This window comes from Chiloscyllium punctatum, chromosome 15, assembly GCF_047496795.1.
Source record: "Chiloscyllium punctatum isolate Juve2018m chromosome 15, sChiPun1.3, whole genome shotgun sequence".
Taxonomy (NCBI): Eukaryota; Metazoa; Chordata; class Chondrichthyes; order Orectolobiformes; family Hemiscylliidae; genus Chiloscyllium; species Chiloscyllium punctatum.
In genome coordinates, this window is record NC_092753.1 from 48,005,469 (window position 1) to 48,026,998 (window position 21,530).

At 35.8% G+C, this 21,530-nt stretch overlaps 1 protein-coding gene across 9 annotated transcripts in view; it reads left to right on the forward strand.

Annotated features, from left to right (window-relative positions):
- zbtb20 (zinc finger and BTB domain containing 20) overlaps window positions 1-17,088 on the forward strand; it is a 311,373-nt gene extending 294,285 nt beyond the window's left edge. For all 9 annotated transcript variants that reach the window (XM_072585058.1, XM_072585056.1, XM_072585065.1 and 6 more), the window contains one exon: window positions 3,154-17,088. In XM_072585058.1, coding sequence (XP_072441159.1) covers window positions 3,154-3,512 — 359 coding nt within the window. In that variant the 3' untranslated portion in view covers window positions 3,513-17,088. The remainder of the gene's footprint in view (window positions 1-3,153) is intronic.
- The last annotated feature ends 4,442 nt before the right edge of the window (window positions 17,089-21,530 follow it).

A 21,530-nucleotide genomic window follows, 5' to 3' on the forward strand; every position in this document is an offset into this window, starting at 1 on the left:
TTTCACTCCTTCTAGAATTGATAACACCTCTTCGTAACTAACCTTGATCCTTTCTAGTCTAATATCTCATATCTCATTCTTCTCCTCTACAATATTCTCCTTTTCTTGAATGTAAACCGATGAGAAATGTTCATTTAGCACCTCTCCAATCTCCACAGGGTCCACACTTAACTTCCCACTTCTATCTTTGACTTGCCCTATTCCTACCCTAGTCTTCCTTTGAACGCATCCTGAAAGTTGTTCCATTGTAAGTGATGAAATTCTGCATCTTCTCATGGAAAGGAGAAATTATGCCTAGGGGTCCAGACAGACAGCTCTTTTCTAAGGGCTACTCCTTCGTCAGGTGACTTCACCTGGTATCATGTGACTTCTGACTTTGTCCATCTCAGTCCACATCTGAAGCTTACAAAGTTACTTTGTTGCTTTTCAAAAATACATTAACTATCTTTGTGTGCTGCCTATGCCCTAACTGAATTCATCAGGGATAACTCAAAACAAAGAACCTATGTGCCTTCACCCATTTTCATGGCAGTTTTATCACATATTATGTATCACAGTGTAGAAAATGTAATTGAGCTTTTTTAAAAAACTTGAAACCTTCGTTCTCAGAAATTACATGAATAACTTACCCTTTACTAGAATAATTGCAGACATCTTATTTCTAGTTCTTTAACATCCTGTCATATCAAAAGACACTTGTTCATCAATATTAACCTAACTGATGGCAACTGTAAAACCTTGAAGGCTGATTAGTGCGCACTGAGAGTAATCCTCCTGTTTCATTAATACGGATCAGCTAATTGATTTTCCCCATTGAAGCCAATACGAAGCTACATTTAAAATGGCAGACACAGTTGTTGCTGATATGGTGATCCCACTTTGTACACCTGAATGCAAAGTCAATGAGAGTAATTCCAACAATTTCTCAGCATACCTGCAGTGATGACTGCAACCATCTACCATACCTGCAACTTTAATTATGGAGTTTTAAACAAGTGGTAGTGGATTAGAGGTCATGTGAAACAAGGAGAAAGTACAGTCATAAAATCATGCTGACACAACATTCAAAAAACTCACTAAAATGAGAAGAATATTTTATAAAGTGTGGTATATTATTTTGAGTTAATGATCACACAATACTGGGTTACAGTCCAACAGGTTTATTTGGAAGCACTAGCTTTCTCTGGCTGTAGATGAAGAAGCAACGCTCCAAAAGCTAGTGCTTCCAAATAAACCTGTTGGACTATAACCTGGTGTTGTGTGATTTTTCACTTTGTAAACCCCAGTCCAACACCAGCATCTCCAAATCATATTATTTTGAAGGATGCAAGTTGACCAGACTTTAGGATGACAAAAGATCATATGTCAGAAACAGGCCAGAGAATTTAAGAGTATTTGATATTTTCTAAGATCAGCATTTCCTGAGGAAAGTTAGATTTGTTGCAGGAACTCAAATATTATGACAAGGAAATTCTTTTTGACTAATTTTGCACAAATGTTGTTTTCAACATTGGGGATTTGTATCTCCAGCTTCTCTGCTAATGTCTTTCAATGCCATGGCTTTACTGTGCTGACTTTTCTCCTTAATGGGCCATGTTGCTTTGGAATAACTTTTCTGGATGCATTCAAATGTATTTATTTTCTCTCTAGATGCTTATGGATTAGATTTGCTTTTGCACAGTTTTTGATAATGATGTAAAATGATATTATTTTCATTTATGATCATCATTGATATTCATTTGTTTATACTTATTGATTTAGTGAATAATCATCTTATTTTGTTGTTGAGGCACTAAGCAGTTTTGAAGTGTTTGAGAGCTAAATGATTATCTGTTCAAGCCATTAATTCAGGATGTTTCAACAATTTCAACTGTGTATATTAATTCTATTCAGTCACACAAATGTGAAATTTCTTAGAATGGTGGTGACCAACCCATGTTTCAAAATTGTGTCACAATCTACAAGTTGCAAAATTGCTTTTTAAATAAAAATTGTTGTAACATTCTAAAGCGGTTATATTGGCAATTTAGACACCTGACCAGAGGTTCAGCCAATTGCAAACTCATTGCACTGGTTTTGATTTCCTCTTTTGATTTTCTAGAATCAGAGACCAATATACCAGTGCTTTTGGAACAATTTTACAGTCTTATTCCACACCTTCCCTTTACCACACTCACAAATACTCCAGCAAGGCAATTTGTGAGATGAAGTAGCAATGTTGACTGAAAATTATAGAAAAGATCAGTTTTATTTTTGCTGCTTAAAGAAAAAAAATCATTTTCTGTAACTTGAAAACAGAATTAGAATTAAGTTTATTGTCATATATATCCATTACTTGAGTACATGATTACAGTGAAAAATGTAAATGTTGTCATTTCCAGTGCTATCTTAGGTGCATAAGTGCCTGGGTACAAAATCTTAAGTATAAATTAGAAAAATAAATAAAGTTCATCATTATAGTCTTTCTAAAGCAGAGAAATTGAATCTGCGCTGGGGTGTACTTTGAGGCCGAGGGTCTCTGCTGGGCCTCACCTCAAGGCCAGAGGTCTATGCTGGACTTCCCCTCGAGGCTGGGGGTCCATACTGGGCTTCACCTCTAGGCAGGGGGTCCATACTGGGCTTACCCCTGAGGTCAGGGGAGTTCACGATGGGCATCCCATTGAGACCGGGGGAAAGTTTGAGGTGGGCTTCACCTCGAAGCTGGGGGTCTATACTGGGCTTCACCTCGAGGCTGGGGATCCATGCTGGGCATCCCCCCAGGGGCTGGGAGAGTTCACAATGGGCGTCCCACTGAAGCCAGGGGAGGGTCCACGCTGGGCCTCAACTCAATACTGGGGATCCATATTGGGCCTCAGTTTGAGGCTGCGGGTCCTCGCTGGGCCACACCTCGAGGCCAGGGGTCCGTGCTGGGCTTGAGCTTGAGTTAACTCACTACCATCAATGCCATCCGAGGGCAGGAGGTAAGTAGGAAGGAAAAAAAAATGAAAAGAGAAAGAAAAGATACCAACAGAGCCAAGGAGCTCCAGTTCAGGAGCCCCACTCCTCTGCCATAAGTTAAGCAAGATCTTTCTCTAACTAAAGTGCAATATGATAAACTGTGCTAACTTTGGAATCGACTAACGTTTGTTGTCTTTGTTGTTAACTGTTCCATAGGAGAGAAGCCACATCAGTGCAGCATTTGTTGGCGATCTTTTTCACTGAAGGATTATCTGATTAAACACATGGTAACACACACTGGTGTGCGAGCTTATCAGTGTAATATCTGCAACAAGCGATTCACCCAAAAGAGCTCCCTCAATGTTCACATGCGACTTCACCGTGGTGAAAAATCCTATGAGTGCTACGTCTGCAAAAAGAAGTTCTCCCACAAGACCCTACTGGAGAGGCACATGGCACTCCATGGCACTGGTTGCTCTGAGGTGACTACATATGTCTGCTCTGTCTGCCCAGCCAAGTTCGACCAAATCGAACAGTTCAACGACCATATGAGAATGCACGTTTCTGATGGTTAAGGAACTATGCTAAGAACAAATTTGGAATTAATTTAAACAAAAAGAAAATTTTAAAACAAAAAGAGCTGGTACATTATTACCAGCAGCAAGATGTTCAAGAATTCTTCAGGATGGTGGCCTTAATGCCTGTTATTGTGTGTGCTCCACTGGCTGGATGACCACTACAGGCCTCAAGATTTTTTCCTCACATTCAGCTCTCGTTTATTGCTAGCGTGTTGAACACTACAAAGGCCTACTATCTCTACAGATCTAATCCAGTGTTGCATTATCTAAGGTGGAAATTTTCTTTGAGATCATTACACAGCATGAAGTCGAGTAAACTGTGGTATGCAACATCTTTTGAAGTACAATACTTGGTATGTATTGACATTTCTGTGTTAAGATGGTCACAAAATTTGCCTTTAACAGAGATGACTTTGTATGTATAGTGGTTGTAATGACACTGGCAGATATTTATTATTTACCTGCTGTGGACAGGTCACTTACACAGAGGGGTTTCATTTTGAATATTAAAAGGTTTAATATATAATGCAGCATCCATGCAACTGCAGTTAGGTACAAAAATTTATTTCTCAAATGTGCAAACAACTCATTGTTATTGAAATATGAGGAAAAGCGCAGTGAGTTTTTTTTTCTAATTGCAGATGGTTTTGAAAAAGTTTACTACATGGATGTGCATTTTTTTTTACAACAGTATTTGAGCAGAGGTGAGGCTTTTTGGAACTTTTGCGTACACTGCCACTAATATTCAGAAGACTGTTAAGGTTGTAAGATCTCTTCCAGACATCAGATGAGCTGAATTGAAGGAACTTTTTTTTTCCCCCACAATGTGTGGTTGATATCATTCAAAATTAGCATATAATCAACGTGGTCTGTTTGACATGCTGTCTTTTTGATTGCTGCTCCTTTTTTGTCTTTTATTTTATCTTCAGATTGTCAATGATGAGTAATCCAATCAATATTACAATATTTTGATTAATTTTTTTTGTTGCCATAGACATAATTAGAGTTTCATGATACATCTATTGCAGTGCTCCAAATCAGACAGTCAGTCATTATAATGAATATGAAGTTGAGAACAGCTTCAGTTGTGCACTATGAATAAGTTTTGAGAGCCGAGGGTCTTGATCAGTGCAATTACATTTTTCCTCAGATGTTTTGTTCAAATCGCTTGTCCTTACTTATTCTTTCTTTAAAGATTGAACAACTATAGAGGAATGGTGCAGTTCAAGGGTTTTGTGTTTTTTTTCTTATGTATCTGTACAAAAGAGATGCAAATACTTGAAATTTTCATATGCGCACAATTTTAGCTGAAAATATATAATATACTGCATATGTTAGCTTTAAATCATTACCATAAGAATAACATTTTATAGAACCCAAAAACTAAAATGAATGCGTCACAAAGTGCTTTTAAGATAGTTTTATCCTTTTTAAATTCTGCAGTTGACCAGCCTGGAACATATACAAGGTTTTGCTTCTTTTGGGATGTATTAGGATCAAATGCTAAAAAGCAACTTACATATGCACCTATATGACTACAAATTTATTTTATAGGCAAGCATTATTTTTGTAAACTTTTACATTGCGCATTTTCTATTAACCATTCTGTTATTTTGCTGGCAATATGTTAATCCGGTCTGTACTGCATCAGTGTTACTTGCAGGTTGTTGCATGTAATTACACTACTTCTGTGTCTACACAGTGAAATATACTTCCTGTTATATTCGCTTGTATAATAACCCATGCACACACAAACATCATTCCACTTGCTGAGTGGTCCAGTGTTACATATTACATTTGATATCTGTCAATACAGCCTGTTTAACAAATCCTAATCCTGTTTAATCGCAGATTATTACAATTTCATATACTGATGCACACAACTTTTTCTAGTTGTCCACATACAAAACTTGCTACATTTATTCATTTTTCTGATTAGTTGATGAATATCCACAATCCTTCATTTCATTGTTTGTTTCCCATAATGCATTTTGCTAATCTTACATCTTAATTTTCACATTTTACTTTCTTTGCACTTCATTAGTTTGATTTCCCAACCATAGGAATTACTTTCTCACTCTCTCTGTAAATAAGAGAGAGGGAGAGTCTAAAATTTATCTATCTCTTTTTAAAATCCTTGTTTGATTCGATGATTCTGAATAATTTTGGTCCATGAATGTGGACAATCTTAGAAAGTAACCTCGTTTGTGGTGGCACAGAGTTATTAAATCTGTCTCTGCAGATGAGCTGAATTAAATAATAGGACTGTAATTAAATAATGAATAGTGCATCCAAGGTTAATGATTCTCTTTCCTAATGTCAGTTTAGTTCCCTGTCATTATAGGGTTGTCTATTCCTCCCAAATCAGTTCCACCAATTACACTATCAACACTTCAGCTAAAACAGGCTGATAATTTTTTTTTAATCGTATAGGAAATAAACTAATAGTGATGACTGCACTTCCTTTTTAATGTCTTTGTTTGGCACTTGCCCACATAAAAAATAGTGTACACTTTTGTTTGTTTTTCTGTGATTGGCACTTTTTTAGCTGCTTCACATCTAAATGTTTTATCAATATAATACAGACAATATTTCATTACATATAATGGATGTTTCATTTGATTATAGATAGATGAACGCAGCTTGTGATTATGAATATTTTAGTAATTGTTTGGTTGCTGTAGTACGCTGATGTATGCTGTTCTCTTTTAAAATTAGTGCTGACATCAAGCTTAAATTGTTCTGAAAAAATAGAAAACAGATTGGTCAACATATATTTTGAAAATCTTTCTGTTAATGTAATAATTCAGTATTTTGACTGACTGACTGATTAAGCTGTACAAAAAATATGGCAACAATCTTAGTTAACCTTTTGTAGACCAATAGGTCTTTTAAGAAGTCCTATTGGCTTAACATTATGGAGTACAGATTTAGATCTTGAGATTTTAAGGTGCAAATATGAAAGGAAGGGTGGTTGGCTTTACGCTCGGCATTAGCCACAATAAGTGGAAGCCTCTCAAATGATATAAGGCTATTTTACTGGAATAGTGTCCTGTGGAAGGAATATTTAACCAAGCTTAACTTTGCAATGCAGTATTTGTTTATACAATAGTACACATTTACATTTTATTACAGAATAGATCTGCCTTGCAATATTAAATGCAATCACTTTGAGTCACTTGCTTATCACCAGCCCGCTGCATTCACAGTGTCTCTTGGTTTCAATAGTATTTGTCCTTTTTAATCAGTGAGCCCATCAGTCAGACATAGGAATGTGTACTAACAAGACAGTATTAGATTATTGAAGTTCAATAGTTCAGAAATTGTGAAATGTAGAATTTGGTCTTCTGTATGCACAACCCACTGTGTACTTATGGCACACTTGAAAATACCTTCTTGGGTATTTCACTTTATATTTTGGAGGCTTAAAATTGTGAACCTTGGCAACAATACAAGTCAAAAAATCAACATGTATTTTAATAACTGTAACCAATTAGTCATCCTTATTGTTGATATGATTTGTTGCATGATTTATTGACATATTTTGTATCATCACTCAATTTTATTTATCTCCCTTGTTTGGGGTGGGACATATAGCTTTGCATTGTTTACTCTGGAAACTAACCTGAACATTTGTGGAATCATGTGGTTTAGAATTTTTTTTAACTACTTTATCGCATTTAAAAAAAACTACTGGACAATTATTAGTTTGTTTGAACAACCTGTTGAGGATCTGTCATGAGCAATGTGGATTAGTGCCTTTAAATAATACATCAGAACATGATTTTTAGCCTGTATTAAATGTGAACAATCCTGCAACCTCCCACTTTATGCAGGAAAATGATAGGCTTTTTTTTAAGGTGTTGGTAGATCTAGATGCCTTTAAAGGAGACAAGTAGTCTTGTGGGGTAGTATTATAACTTGCTCAGTTGTTGGGTAATATTGTTCAAGTTTGCATCTAAAGATTCTCACACCCAGTGATATTTTTGGATTCTCTATTAAAATATCTGAGGAAATATCAAACAAAACTAGAACAAACATCCTTTAAAGAAGGGGAGAGAACTAAAAGCTAATAACAATACCCTGAACGTAGTGACAAAAGATAATTCCACTAGATTCTTAATACTCGTTAGCCTAAGAATTTGACTTCTCAAACTTACAACAGTAGCTGTTTTAAACATGTTATATAGATTAATATTCAGCTTAAAGTTACTTAAACTGGAAGTCATAGTACCTTTTGAACATATTGATTTGTGTAATAGGGATAGCTCAACAGTTGCAACTTTAATTGTGCACACTTTGTTGTATAATTACAAACCAGAGAGCAATTTATAACAGACATTGTATACTTTAAATGCTGGTGAATTCATAATAATATTTCAGCCCCAAAATTATAGGCAATTAGAACCACACTGCCAATAGTAAGCTTCCTATAGGTTAGTATTTTACAAATAAACTCCCATTGCTAGTTATGAACTTTGATTGTTTCATGCAATGTTAAACTATTGTTTATTAATGTAGTATAAGCAACTTATAAATTGGCCATTTCTTATTTTTGAATATTATACTGATGTTCCAGCAAACATTTATGTAATGTATTCGCTCTCTTTCCATAAAAATAGGAATACCAAACTGTTATAAACTGTGTATCAAGTAGAATGTAGCACAGTGCTTCTTAACTGACTTTTTGTTTAAATTGGGGTTTCCCTAATGAATAATCAAAATCTCTTTTTTACTAATTACCTTTCTGACTGGTAACGAACCACCTATATTGGCGCACTCATGGTGAATCAGCCATTTGACTCTGCTTGTCATAAGGCTTGATCAGTTGGTGGCACTGTTCAGGGCTCATGGATCACTAGTTGGAAAGTTAATAGCCTTTTAGAGTCTAACTTTCTGACTGTTTGAATTAATGGACAGAAGACCAGGCACTATGGTTCTATAATTTCCTAACTAATGCTACCTATGAGCCATAGTTCACCCTAGAAATGAGCAATGCGGGTAATTAGAACTCCTGCCCTTTGCTGTCCTCCAACTGTAACTATAATGAGTAGAATTGGTAGTCCCTACCCTAGCTCATTGCTGGGTCAGCAACTTGGAGTAATCCCCCCCCATCTGTAAATTAGCTATTCTGTTTAACACTGAATTCCCATTACAAGCGACTGACAAGATTAACAAATCATTTGCAGAACTGACTGAACAACTGATCAATTAATCAAAATATTGCATAAATTCTGTATCACAATGGTGTTAATTTTTTAATCAGCGGTAACTTATAGTACAATTCAAGCAGTTAATTAAGCTAATCACAATACAAACATCGCAACTCAATACATTGATGATACTTTATATGTTTTCATAAAATCACATTCATACAATACTCTCTAGATTTGTAAAACTGTAAAGGCCTTTATTCCTGTAAGGTATTATCTTAAACTAAACATTTTTCATTGGCAAATTGTCAGATGTTTCAATACAGTACTGGCAACCTCACACAAATGAATATGCTATTATATCATTACTTGATTAATAAGAATATTAGGATGAGTATGAGAATTTAGTAAGCTATGTCCAAATGCTCTACTTGGTACTAGCTGAACGATACACATTATATTTAGTCTTCTGTCATCTGGAAAAGGCAGCAAGGCAGTAATTAAAGCAAAGTGATTCAAATCAGTTATAGTTTGAGTCAGAATAGTGAGCAGATTATGAAGGGTGTATGTAATTCATGGTTTTAAGAAAGTATTGTTCGTTTCCATGATAAAAGAATCAGCTTCTGAAAAGTGCCAGCTGTTTTGCAATAGTTGTCGTAGTGAGTTTAGGGTAATTCATCATGAATGGATCAAATTGTGACACATACAGATATCTGTTTCCCCTTGCAAATGAGGTGCACTATGCTCCTGTTCAGTAATTCACATGATTGAGTAAAGTACCGTATATCAACTAGAAGAATCTTATTTTTAAAAGTTGTCTAATTGTGACCTTTTTTCACTATTTAGAAAGTAGTAAACAACAACTTTAAGCTGTTGCTGTTAGCACTTTGCTATTCTAATGTAGGGTGTGATGAAAATACAGGTGTAAGCTATTGCTGCCTTGGATAATGCTTTATTGCATATCTTTGAAATGATACAGTATATTTAAGCAACAATTTAAATTATTTTACAGTATTGTAGCAACTTCCCTTATTCAAGAAGTACATGACCTGAAAAATATGCATGTACTAATCATGGACACTAAAGATAGAGACATTTAAACAAGTTATTTAACACTGTTAACTTCTATTTCTCAAGTTAAAATTCATAATAAAAACTGAAGGTACTGGAAAATTTCAAAATCGCTGCCAGAATTTGTGGAGAAAGAAGTAGTGTTAACGTTTTGAGTCTAATATGAGTTCTTCATAACTGACGCAAGATGTAGCAAAGTGATGGGTTTTATACTACAAAAGACGGTAGGAAACAACAAATGGAAGAGAAGGGAAAGTCAGTAGAAAGTTGGAGGAAGTTTAAAGATCACCGGTTTCACAGATTTCAGCAGAGCTGCTCTATATTCTGCTATTAACACCTTCAGTGGATGTAGTCGTCTTCTCCACAACTATTACCACTCTTTTAGCCTTTCATTCTGTGACACCTGTGATTTCTAATCTCCTTTTGACTCTAACCCTTCTGACCTTCCCTTCTGTTTAACTTACTTTCTTCTACAATGTAAAACCTATTACATTTTGACCTCTCTCTTCAGATCTGAACAGTCATGTTGTACTCAAAGCATTAATTTTCTTTCTCACTCCACAGATGGTGCCAGACTGATTGAGTTTCTCCAGAACATTATTTTTATTTCAGTTTTCCAGCATTGGCAATATTTTAAGTTTGGTTTACTAGAAATAAAATGCATAGCTATTTTATTCCGTTTTAAAATTTAAAGCTTTAACAGTCTGACTGTTGGAATAAAATGGCACATTTCCTAATCCTTTGCAAAATTTGTGTGTGATCATATAGTAGTGAACTACTGTATGTAAATTATGGTCACATAGACTCATTCCTGCCTTAATTTGCTTTTAATTTTATCACTTAACACAATTAAAGATTTTAATATAGCCTGTTTCAGATTTACACAGGAACAGAGATAGATGTGAGGGTAAAAAGTGGCCTGTACAGCATTAATTTTGTTTAAAGAACTAGTAGGACTGCCTCTTTCGATGCTCAATAGCAAGTGGGTTGTACACAGAAGATTAAACAAATTAAGGTGTGCAATCAGTTTGTGCCGGTGGAATAGTGCATTGATACTGCATTTAATCAACTAGCCACCTTTTTTTTCTTAACATGTAAATAGAAGATATGGGTCAACATAAAAACAACTTTGGTAAAGATCCAGTACTTTGTATTTTAAGGTTTTTTTTCATTTAATCTGTACACCTATGTGGTTGTGCATTCTTTCAACTTTGAAATCATGTTTCCGTTATGATTATTTGCTTCATTTAGAATTTGTTAGTTTAATATTTGAGGGTACAGTTCTTTATTTTAATGGAGCAGGAAACAAAAGCTTTTTGTAGCCTTTTAACTATCGTATTTAAAGCTACAATTTGAATTGAAATTTTAACTATTTTTCTTTCAACATAATTAAAATGTAGTGAACGAATTTCAGATTTGGATTAGAAAGACTTGTACCAAGTAAATTTACCAGTCTCTATATCTCAGTTTTAGTCCAGAACTACAGGTGATCCTTTTAAATAAAATGTAACATCTGGAACCTTAGAAGCTTGGAAAAAACACGAAGCACTACCAGGTTGTCAGTAGTGTTACAAATTATTTTTGTTTTATAAATTTCATGTTGCATTAAGGTTCATTTCGTACAGAAACAAATTAAACCTTGTCAGCATCGGCAGTAGTACACTCCTGTTGTATTCCACAATTCTAAACTTTGATTTGCAAAATTCATAATGATCCTACTCTCTGGATGCCAATGTAAGATTTTAAGTGTCCAAGTGGTAATAGATTATTTTGTTGCTGTCTTGTAAAGTCAGCACAACCCTAGTGTGCAAGTTAATGGTGGTGTTATGCACTGAGATAACTGCACTGCATGTAAGGTTTCCACTACTGACCAGAATTCACACTTAAACATTTGCACACACAAGGGCTATTTTTTTTTCTGGTGAGGGATGGGAGGGGGTTATTGAATTTGAATAGAACCAAACCAGTGTTAGTGTCACATCGAGTCAATGCTCAAAAGTAGTCACCTAAATTAAAATTGAACCCACAGGTGGGAAGACTAGTACAGGATACTAGCTGGTAACATATCATTTGATATGACACTAATTCAGCACTTTGCTTTCCCTGTAAATGAACACTAACCCAAAAATTTAATCGGTTAGCATTTGTGACAAATCTACTGAATTTATTATGCCTTGACATCTGCATTTTTGGGTTTATTGTTTCTGGAAATTACTTGGATTCAAAAAAATAGAATTTATGGGGAAAAATAACAAAATATCTAGTTCTACCTAAATGCAGCGATTGTATCCAGACTTTTCAAAATCAGTTTTCCTTTTCATTTTTTTTTCATAAGGTTTTGGTACCATGCACTTTTTACTTCGGGACAGAGTTTGAAAGTCTTCTGTGTATAGGCTGCTAGAAAGGTACATGGTTATCCACTTGTTGTATGTGAAACCTTTCATTGGATTTTACTTTAGATAAGTTGAGTCAGAGAATCAGGAATTTGTGAACAAAGCAGGCTAAAACATAAATGTCTATAATGATTGAACCTTAAGATGACTAAAAGCTTCCTAGCCATTAGTCTATCTCTGTGATTAAATTTGGAACTTGTGACCCAGGACCAAGTCACCTTCAGCTTACAGCATTTATTGCATTATTGGTGCACAGTTCTCATTCAGTTGGCAGGGAAGAGCTAATGGAGAAATCACACGCATTGGAATAAATTAGCTCAGTAATTCAGTCTGTGTCTTACATTGAGGAATTGATTGGTTTAAATGTGCAGGCATCTTGTTTCTGCAGTATCTTACCTGCTTCAAATTTTATCTGATCCTCTATAAGACTATGGGGGTATTGCAATGGGCGGCATCAGTTTTTGTAACCATTAATTCTGGCTTTATTAATCTATCACTTGAATGGTTTTATCTCCATTTTCAATACAAAATAAAACAATTAGCTATTAGCGACTTAAAAATGCAGATGTCTATTCCAGCCTTTGCCAAAATCTGATTTGTTTCAAAAGTAGAATCTGATTGCCTTAAGACACTTAAGCAACAGCCAACCATTATGTTGGAAAATCAGACAGTAGCATAGTTTTCCTTAGGTACAGTACATCAGATTCATACAGTTTACTGTTGTGCACCTTCTTTCTACTATGTTAGCCCAACACTGTCATTGATAATTATTTTATATTTTAATGTGACTACTGTAGACCAAAAAAATACTTAAAATTTCATTATTTACCCAATCTTATTCCATTTAATTTATTTTACAATTCATGTTGGGAAAAGCATAAAGTAACTTTAAAAGATGACCTGAGAGCATCATAATTTTTTTTAAAAAGTGAAAACTTTTGAGACTGCAGTTGCAAAAATATGAAAGAAGATAGGTTTGGTTGCTCACAGATTATTGTAGGTTAGTGGGTGAAACCATTTCTTGACCTATATCTTACATTCTCACTCTTTTCCTTGCAGCTACTGTTTCTTTTTTTTTATAATCTGCTTTTTTTTATTTTTGTAAGCAGTTTATCTCCATTTAAGATGAAAGTTTATCACAGATTGTGTATTTTTTTTGTTATGGAAAGCACTGGACAAGTTTGACATCACCTTTAATAATAGGTGATGTACAATGATTTTGATTGCTTGCTGAATGTTTTTTATTCCTAATTATAAAACACTAGGATGGTTTTGCATCTTCCATATTTTATGCAAAAACATGTATGTGCCCTATACTTAAAAGAAGCTCTAGGTGGCATTTTCTATGTTTTGTGGAGAATAATCCTTTTGAATGGTAGGAAAATATTTTTTGTTGTGTACTATTTTATATTTTTAAAATGATACATTTATTGGTATAAGACTGTTTTGGTGAAGGAATTAAATGAAAACAAAGTCTGCCCTTAAGAATGCTGCAGTAACCTGTTTTGAAACTAATTATTGATGTGTGTTAATTGGTTTTTGTCTGTTTATTGTTACAACAGTTTGTATTTACTGCTGTTCCTCTGATGATTCATTAGGGGTTTTTAAGGGCGTTTTTTGATTTGTCAAACACACTGGATTGTGAGTCTTTTGTAATGTGTAGGACTATTTTTGTGATACAAAAAGCAGCACTGTATTAAACTGTTCCTTTTGACTGCCAGTGCCCTTGGATATAAAATAATGGATTAAAACTGGGCAGAGTATTGAAAGGGACAAACTGGAGATATTTAATGCATCCCAATATAGGAAGACTAATGTTCTTTGTTAGTGGCATATCTTCTATTTTAAGTTTTTACTTGTTTCACCTGAGCACTGACATCAAGATTTTGGTTGGTTTTCCTTTTTGGATCAGAAAGATTCATATAACCTATGAAATGCATCTTTCAAAAAATATCACCAATCCTGCATGCCATTGCACGTTATACAGATTTATACAAAGTCAAATCATATGATGAAATTCAGATAGTAATGACATAAAAAGTCCAAAAGTGATACCCATGCTGAATGGACTATGCCCTTTTTTGCTTGACCTTGATTGTGTCATAAAACTGGTGCCTATAATTCTCTAAGAATTCTGGTCCAAGATAATTGTTCTTCCCTGAGTATTCAGTATTGCACATATGCCTTTCTGCTTCTATAACATGTACATTAAGTCTATGTGCCTTCTGTTTTTATTTCTATTATATTGACATTTGAATGGTGATAAATCAGAATGAGCTTTCAAACCATTCCAAATAAAGGTTTGTCTTGTTCTAGAGCCCAGCCTTCTTCCAACAAAAAGCATTCAGACTTAGAAAAGTATCATTATAATATGAGCACTGAATTGTAGATTTTTGTTGCATCTGCAACTTTATAAAAGAGTCTATATAAATTTAGATTCCACTGTGATTTTAATGTCCAAAGTTATAGTTTATACTCTTTCATGTATTGGAAGTATGCTTTTTAATGAATATAAATATTACCTTGTTTAATGGAATGATATAACACGCTGAACCTATTTTTGTTGATAATTCTATTGAATGAATTAAAGTGCATTTTACTTCTGAATTTCTATGGTAGAACATCCATGTTGCCTTTGGTATACACTTGCAGCTATTCAGTTTGAAAACTCAACACCAGTAAATACAGTGTAGTAAACATACTGTATTTGGGAATTCTCTGGGCTAGTAGGTTACTAGAGTAGCATTGGCATCAAATAACGTAATATTCTTAGTTTGTCAGAATGTCTGCTCTATATTCCTTATCATATTGATCTTCCTAAAAAACACAAAATGCCTGTAGAAGTCAAGTAGCACTAAATTCTATAGATATTGTGTTTAATGCACTAGTCAATTTAACTATTTGTAGGTCAAATGTACAATCGTACAAAAATTGCAAGTTTCACATTCTTTGCACATGCTTCTAGTTTACTACTTGAGTATGTTCCTAGTCAACTTGGCTATAATCAGTTATTACCCAAAAAGAACATAGTTTTGTTTTAAATCATAGCACCTTGGATTGAACTATCATCAGTGAGTACCCTTCAAGCCATCTTCTCATTTATTAATAGGTGTTTAGAGAAAACAACAGAAAATAGAGAGTCTGGCCTAAAATGTATGTTTTTGATGAAGCTCAAAAGGTGAATTGTGTACTGACAGAGCATTTAGTAAATGTGGTAACTTATTCTAACAGTGTATTATATGGTACTTTACAATATTTCTATAATGTCTATTCTATCACAGACAAATGTGCACCAAATCAATTCTCCTTTACAACTTAAGTAGAAATAATTCAAGATGGAAAATATATATAGGAATGTTTGTCACTTTTGAAAGGAAAATTGAGATCATTTCCTTGAGAAGAATAAACATTCCTCCTATATATTCTGTACCTTGCACGTGGATTCTTAATCTATCGCTTTTATGCCGAATAAGATAATGGCTAACTTTGTGAAGTCTTTATTGATCTGTACGGCATTATCCTGCGAGCCCAGTGCATTTGATCAAAGAAGGTCCATTTTCTCACGCTGTCTGCTACATCTGTAAAGAACAGTCTTAAATTTGAGGAAAACCTATGATTTAATTCAAAGCTATGTATGACACTGTAGGTTTAATCTGCCAAAGTCTCCTAGGAGGATGCTTATTAAATATTTCCAGTGTCAGTGCTGCTACAATGTATGAGAAATGAGACTCTTATGTCAGTACAAATTTGCAGTGGTCTGTGCTGAAGGAGATTAGTTAAACCATGCAGTGGTCATTTCAATGAACACTTGTCATGGTTGAGCCATCTTGGTACAACAGGTGAAAACTAGCGTTTTGGGTTTTTTCAAACAGTTGAATAAACTTGTCTTGGTGTAAGGGATCACTTTTGAAATGTTGGCTTGTTATATTTCCAAAAACTTAGATTGTGAAGCACCTTATGCTTGTTGACTAATTTTGTAGAGGTCAACAGTTTACTGTTTCTGTTCTGCACCTTACCTGTGGTACGGAACACGTACCCTATTTTCCCTTTTATAGCATCCTGCCTTTTTTGCCTTGTGTATGAACCCTTTATCTACTATTAAGGGATTTGTTAATTCACATTAAGGGTCAAATGAGAAATTTACAAAACTACCCTGGATATAGTGCTTAAATTAGGTTTATGGCTGTTTATTCTTCCCTCCGAATTGAAATGTGTACATTAACACAAGAAGGGGAGTTTAGCAAGCAACAAAGGAGAAAAGCCTCTAATTGAAAACTAAATTTTGAAAAGAGAGATAGCACGAGGCTTTGATTGCAATTAAATTCTATTTTTGACTATTCCTTAGTTTTAATCGGGAAATTTTAAATTATCCTTGGCGGTGAAGGTCTGGATTTAATGTTTGAAATAAAATACCAACTTCTCAAAGTAATTGGAACAAAAACGTTCAAAACCAGTGAGCACTAAACTGTGGTGTTAATACTTCTGAGGTAGCTTTTTGGCCTTTTCAGTTGACCCTCCAAACAACAGGCTAGCATTTTTGAAGTGATCTCCAACTTTTCCCCCATTTACTATAGTACAGTATGTTGGTATAAATTCAAGTACAATTTTCAAGTGCTTTAAATCCTGCCAGATTTATTAAAGCAACCGTATCCTAACTTGCCATTTATTAGACTGTATTTCTCATGTATTACCTGTGACATGTGTATTGTTAACTAGCTGTATGCTTCATTATGTTATTGTGACATTTGAATACTGTGAAGTTTTATCTGCATACTTACTTTATACTGAAGTATTAAGCCTTAAATTTGTTCGTGTGAAAGAATAATTGACATTCTGGGGATGAAGATTTCTTTTTTTAATGTTACCAGCACTTTTTTGTAAGTTTCACTTTCCAAGTTATTGTAAAGTTCACGCTGTAGTGAAGTTTGAACATGAAGGAATAAAAACTCTAGTACTTTCCTGTACTGAAAATGTGTATTTACTGTTTTTTTTATTTTGATCATTGTTATGTAAATTATCAACTTGTTTTAATAATGCTATCCAAGGTCTCTCTAGCTGTGAAACAGATTTTCTTCAGAATACCTTTGTACATGCCATATCAACACAAATTGTGCCATCTTAGAATCTTACACATCTTAAATGGAAGCCATTTAACTAGTTATCTGTGCTGGATCTTCAAAAACTAAACTTGTCCAATATAATCCCACACCCTTGATTTTTCCTTTCGATCCTGCAAGGTAGTCCTATTCATAAATATTTCAATTGTCTTTCAAAAATTCCCATTGAATCTGTTTCCACCAAGTATTCAGGTTGTATGCTCTGGAGGTTAACCTTCCACCTGTGGAAAAGAATTTGGCTAATTTTCCCTCTACACTTCAGCAAATACTTTTAAACTTATGACTTCTGGTAGCCAACCTACTTGCAACATGAAATAATTTATCCCTAACTCTGATCAAAACCTCATGATTTTGAATATGTCTGTTAGACTTCCCTTTATTCTTCAGTTTCTCCTGTTCACTCACCAAAATGGTATCCATCATTCCTCCTCTATCCCCCTCTGCATCCTGTACAGGACTTTAGTATTCTTCATAAACTGTAATACTTAAACTTCTGCATAGCACTTTAACTGAGGCCTGACTAGAGGTATGCATAATTTTATCATGACTCCCTTGTTTTGGAATTCAGTGTCCCTCTGTACCAAGCTACATACCATGTCAACTTCAAAGATTTCTCACAATATACCCTCCGGTTCTCTGCATGCCCTCAAAATAGTATTCAGTTTATACTGCCTCTTTTTGTTGGCTTTCCCAATGTGAACACTTTAATGTTTTATCCACATTAAATTGCATCTGCCAGCAGCTGGCCCAATTCACTAGCTTATCTAGTTCTCTTGGAAATCTTCTGCTATTGTACTATGTTGTCAAATTTTGTGTTGTTCATAAACTTTGATGGATTTGTTGTCATGTGCTGAGATACAGTGAGCGGTTTAATTTTACATACTAAAAACTTCATAAAAATTTCAAAAATGTTTCATGCTTTTCAAGTCTAGGTCACTTCTGTATAACAAAATCATAATGTCATAAGACGTAGGAGCAGAAGCTATTCATTGAGATCATGGTTGTTCTGATAATCCTCATTTCACTTTCTTGCCTTATCCGCACAACCCTTGATTCCCTTACTGATTTGAAATCTATCTATCTCAACCATTGAATGTAAAGGGGTGATGGGTAGATTGCCTCAAATTGGAGATGGTAATTTCCTGGCACTTGTGTACTGTGAATGTTGCTTGCCAATTCTTGCCTATAACTAGATATTGTCTGGGTCTTGATGCATTTGGACTTGGACTGTTTAGTATCTCAGGAATTATGAATGGTGCTGAACATCATGCAGTCAGCAGCAAATATCTCCCTTTCAGACTATATGATGGAGGGAAGGTTGTTGGTGAAACAACTGAAGGTGGTTAGGTCTATGACATTGTAAGGTGGAATTTAGGACTTTTATAATGCAATGGTAATGTCTCTATCTCTTAGCCAGGAGGTCCAGCTTCAAGTACGACCTGCTCCAGAGGTGTGTAATAATAGATTAGATTAGATTCCCTGCAGTGTGGAAACAGTCCCTTTGGCCCAACAAGTCCACACCGACCCTCCGAAGAGTAACCCACCCAGACCCATTTCCCTCTGACTAATGCACCTAACACTATGGCAATTTAACATGGCCAATTCACCTGACCTGCACATCTTTAGACTGTGGGAGGAAACCAGAGCACCCGGAGGAAACCCACGCAGACACAGGGAGAATGTGCAAACTTCACACAGACGGTTACCCGAGGCTGGAATTGAACCTTGGAATTGAACCCTGGTGCTGTGAGGCAGCAGTGCTAACCACTGACCCACCATTGATCAGAAAATATGTATAAGTGTGGGAGAAATAAGAACAACTCTATCCTATATCCCAACATCACATCAACCAAAAAGGCAGCATTTCATAAAGGTTAATGGTGTGGTCATTTTTATAGTCCGCATGTGAAGTGAGAGCAACTAGACCTGGTGTGTGGAATCTCAAATCTTGGAATGTGATTATGACCTTTACAATTCCAGTGAGTCTTCACAGTTTACCTGACATTTTTTCTTTTCACCATGATTGATCTTTCCAATATTCCCGGCATTTATTTGACTGCTCACTTTACTCCTTGAGTCCTCATATATTGAATTATACCCCTGCATAATTATTGTCATCTCTACATCCAAGCAAGCTGTCTCCAATTCCCACAATTGAGTTTCCCAACATCTCCTCCACAACAGTGGCCCTTGATAAAACTGCATGACTTTCAGTGAACACACCCCAGGAGCGATCATAGGCTGCCCTCCTGAGCATCTTGAAGAATACCCTTGACTAACGAATGAGTAGACTCTGATCTCTGTGCAGCTCAAAACAAATCAGAAATTGCTGGAAAAACACTGCGAGCCTGGCAGCATCTGTGGAAAAGAAGCAGAGTTAACATTTTGGGTCCAGTGACTCTTGTTCAGACCAAAAGTGCAGCTTTCCAACTGACTTCTCGCTGATCCCCAGACTGGTTGTACTGAACTTATAGAACCGGCGGTGGCCAACTCTCTGAACTGTTTTGATATGAGAAATAAGAAGAACTCTATCCTATATCTCAACATCCCAACTGTGATCAGCCCAAGTGCCTGACTGACCATGTTGAAGCCTATGAACTGTTGTTGGACAATGCCTGACTTACTGTGCCGATGCCACTGATTGACAGCAATCACCCCTGACTACTTAGGTTTTGATAGATGGCCATTGGGTTGAAGTACATGCAGCGTGTGGGCCATGTAAGCTGTTGACATGAAATACATGTACGACATTGGTGAAGTACTATGCAGTACAGGAATATGCCCACACCTTTGACTGATCACTGCTGACAGCTAATTTGATTTGATGTATTGTTGTCACATATACCTATGTACAGTGAAAAGTTTTGTTTTGCAAACAATACAGGCAAATCATAACAAATAAGGACATATAGATCATAGGGTGCTTAGACAAAGCGAGGCATGCAAGGTTATGACTGCATAGGAGATGCATAAAAGCAGGATCAACATTAGATTGGAATTAGAGAGGTCCATTCAGCAGTGTATTAACAGCAGGGAAGAAGCCGTTCTTGAGCCTGTTGGTGTGTGTGATCAAAGAATGGATAACTATGTGCTAAATAAGTTGGATGATTTGATGAGGCTGTTATGAGAAAATGCCAACCTCCACGGATCAAGGATGGAGGTGATCATGACTCATGGACCGTGCTCTGAGATTTTGAAGAATTCTGGTCAAGAGGGACATCTGAAGGAGCTGAAAATGTGTTGCTGGAAAAGCGCAGCAGGTCAGGCAGCATCCAAGGAGCAGGAGAATCAAAGTTTCGGGCATGAGCCCTTCTTCAGGAATGAGGCCTGAAAAAGAGTTCATGCCCGAAACGTCGATTCTCCTGCTCCTTGGATGCTGCTTGACCTGCTGCGCTTTTCCAGCAACACATTTTCAGCTCTGATCTCCAGCATCTGCAGTCCTCACTTTGTCCTCGGACATCTGAAGGAGCAAGGGTTAAGCTAGAGCCACCAAGTTCCTGCTCAGATTTTCATAACTTGAATTGATAACTTGTAGTTTCCTACTTGTGGATGAGAGAGTAGCAAACTGCATATAAATGAGGCAAGATTAGGTTCTCATTCAATGTAAATCCATGCAAATAGGCTCCTCACAGCTAAGCAATTAGTGTCTAATTTTGCTTTTCACATCTTGGGTGGCAAATTGGACTTTTTGTTTTATCAATGATGAAAACTTAATTTTTCCAATCTCGCCATATTTCCCCTCTTCTCTCCCCCGCCCCCCACTTAATGTGGCATTGCGGGGAATTGTGTTCTCTACCTGTTATGTCTATTGTATACAAGAAAACAAGTGTTTGTTTTTGTGTGCTTTTTCTCAGTTTCTGGCATCTGAGCTAATGTGCTACCTAGTGAGACAAATGTCAGATTGTTATATTTATACAAAGGAACAGAACACAGCTTTCAGTGGTTTCCGGTCAAATTCCAGATAATCCCTGTCACTGTGTCAAAGGTAATGCATACTGCAAACTCAACCCTAATACCAGTCTAGTTTTATTTTTGTCATGAGTTCCCTGACCAAAGGCAGCTAGGGCAAGAAGGCAGATTCTGAATCCACCCCAGCTGAAAGGAAGTTCAAAATGCTGACATCAGATTGATTCAGCTGTATCCCCTGTACCTCTACACCCTCCAAGGAGTCTAGGTTGCTGTGGTAACATACACTTTTATATGCACTTTCAAACTTAAGAGTACTGGTACAGACTCCCAAGTTTTCATCACATGGCTGAGCAGGAATTTCCCTCATTTGTT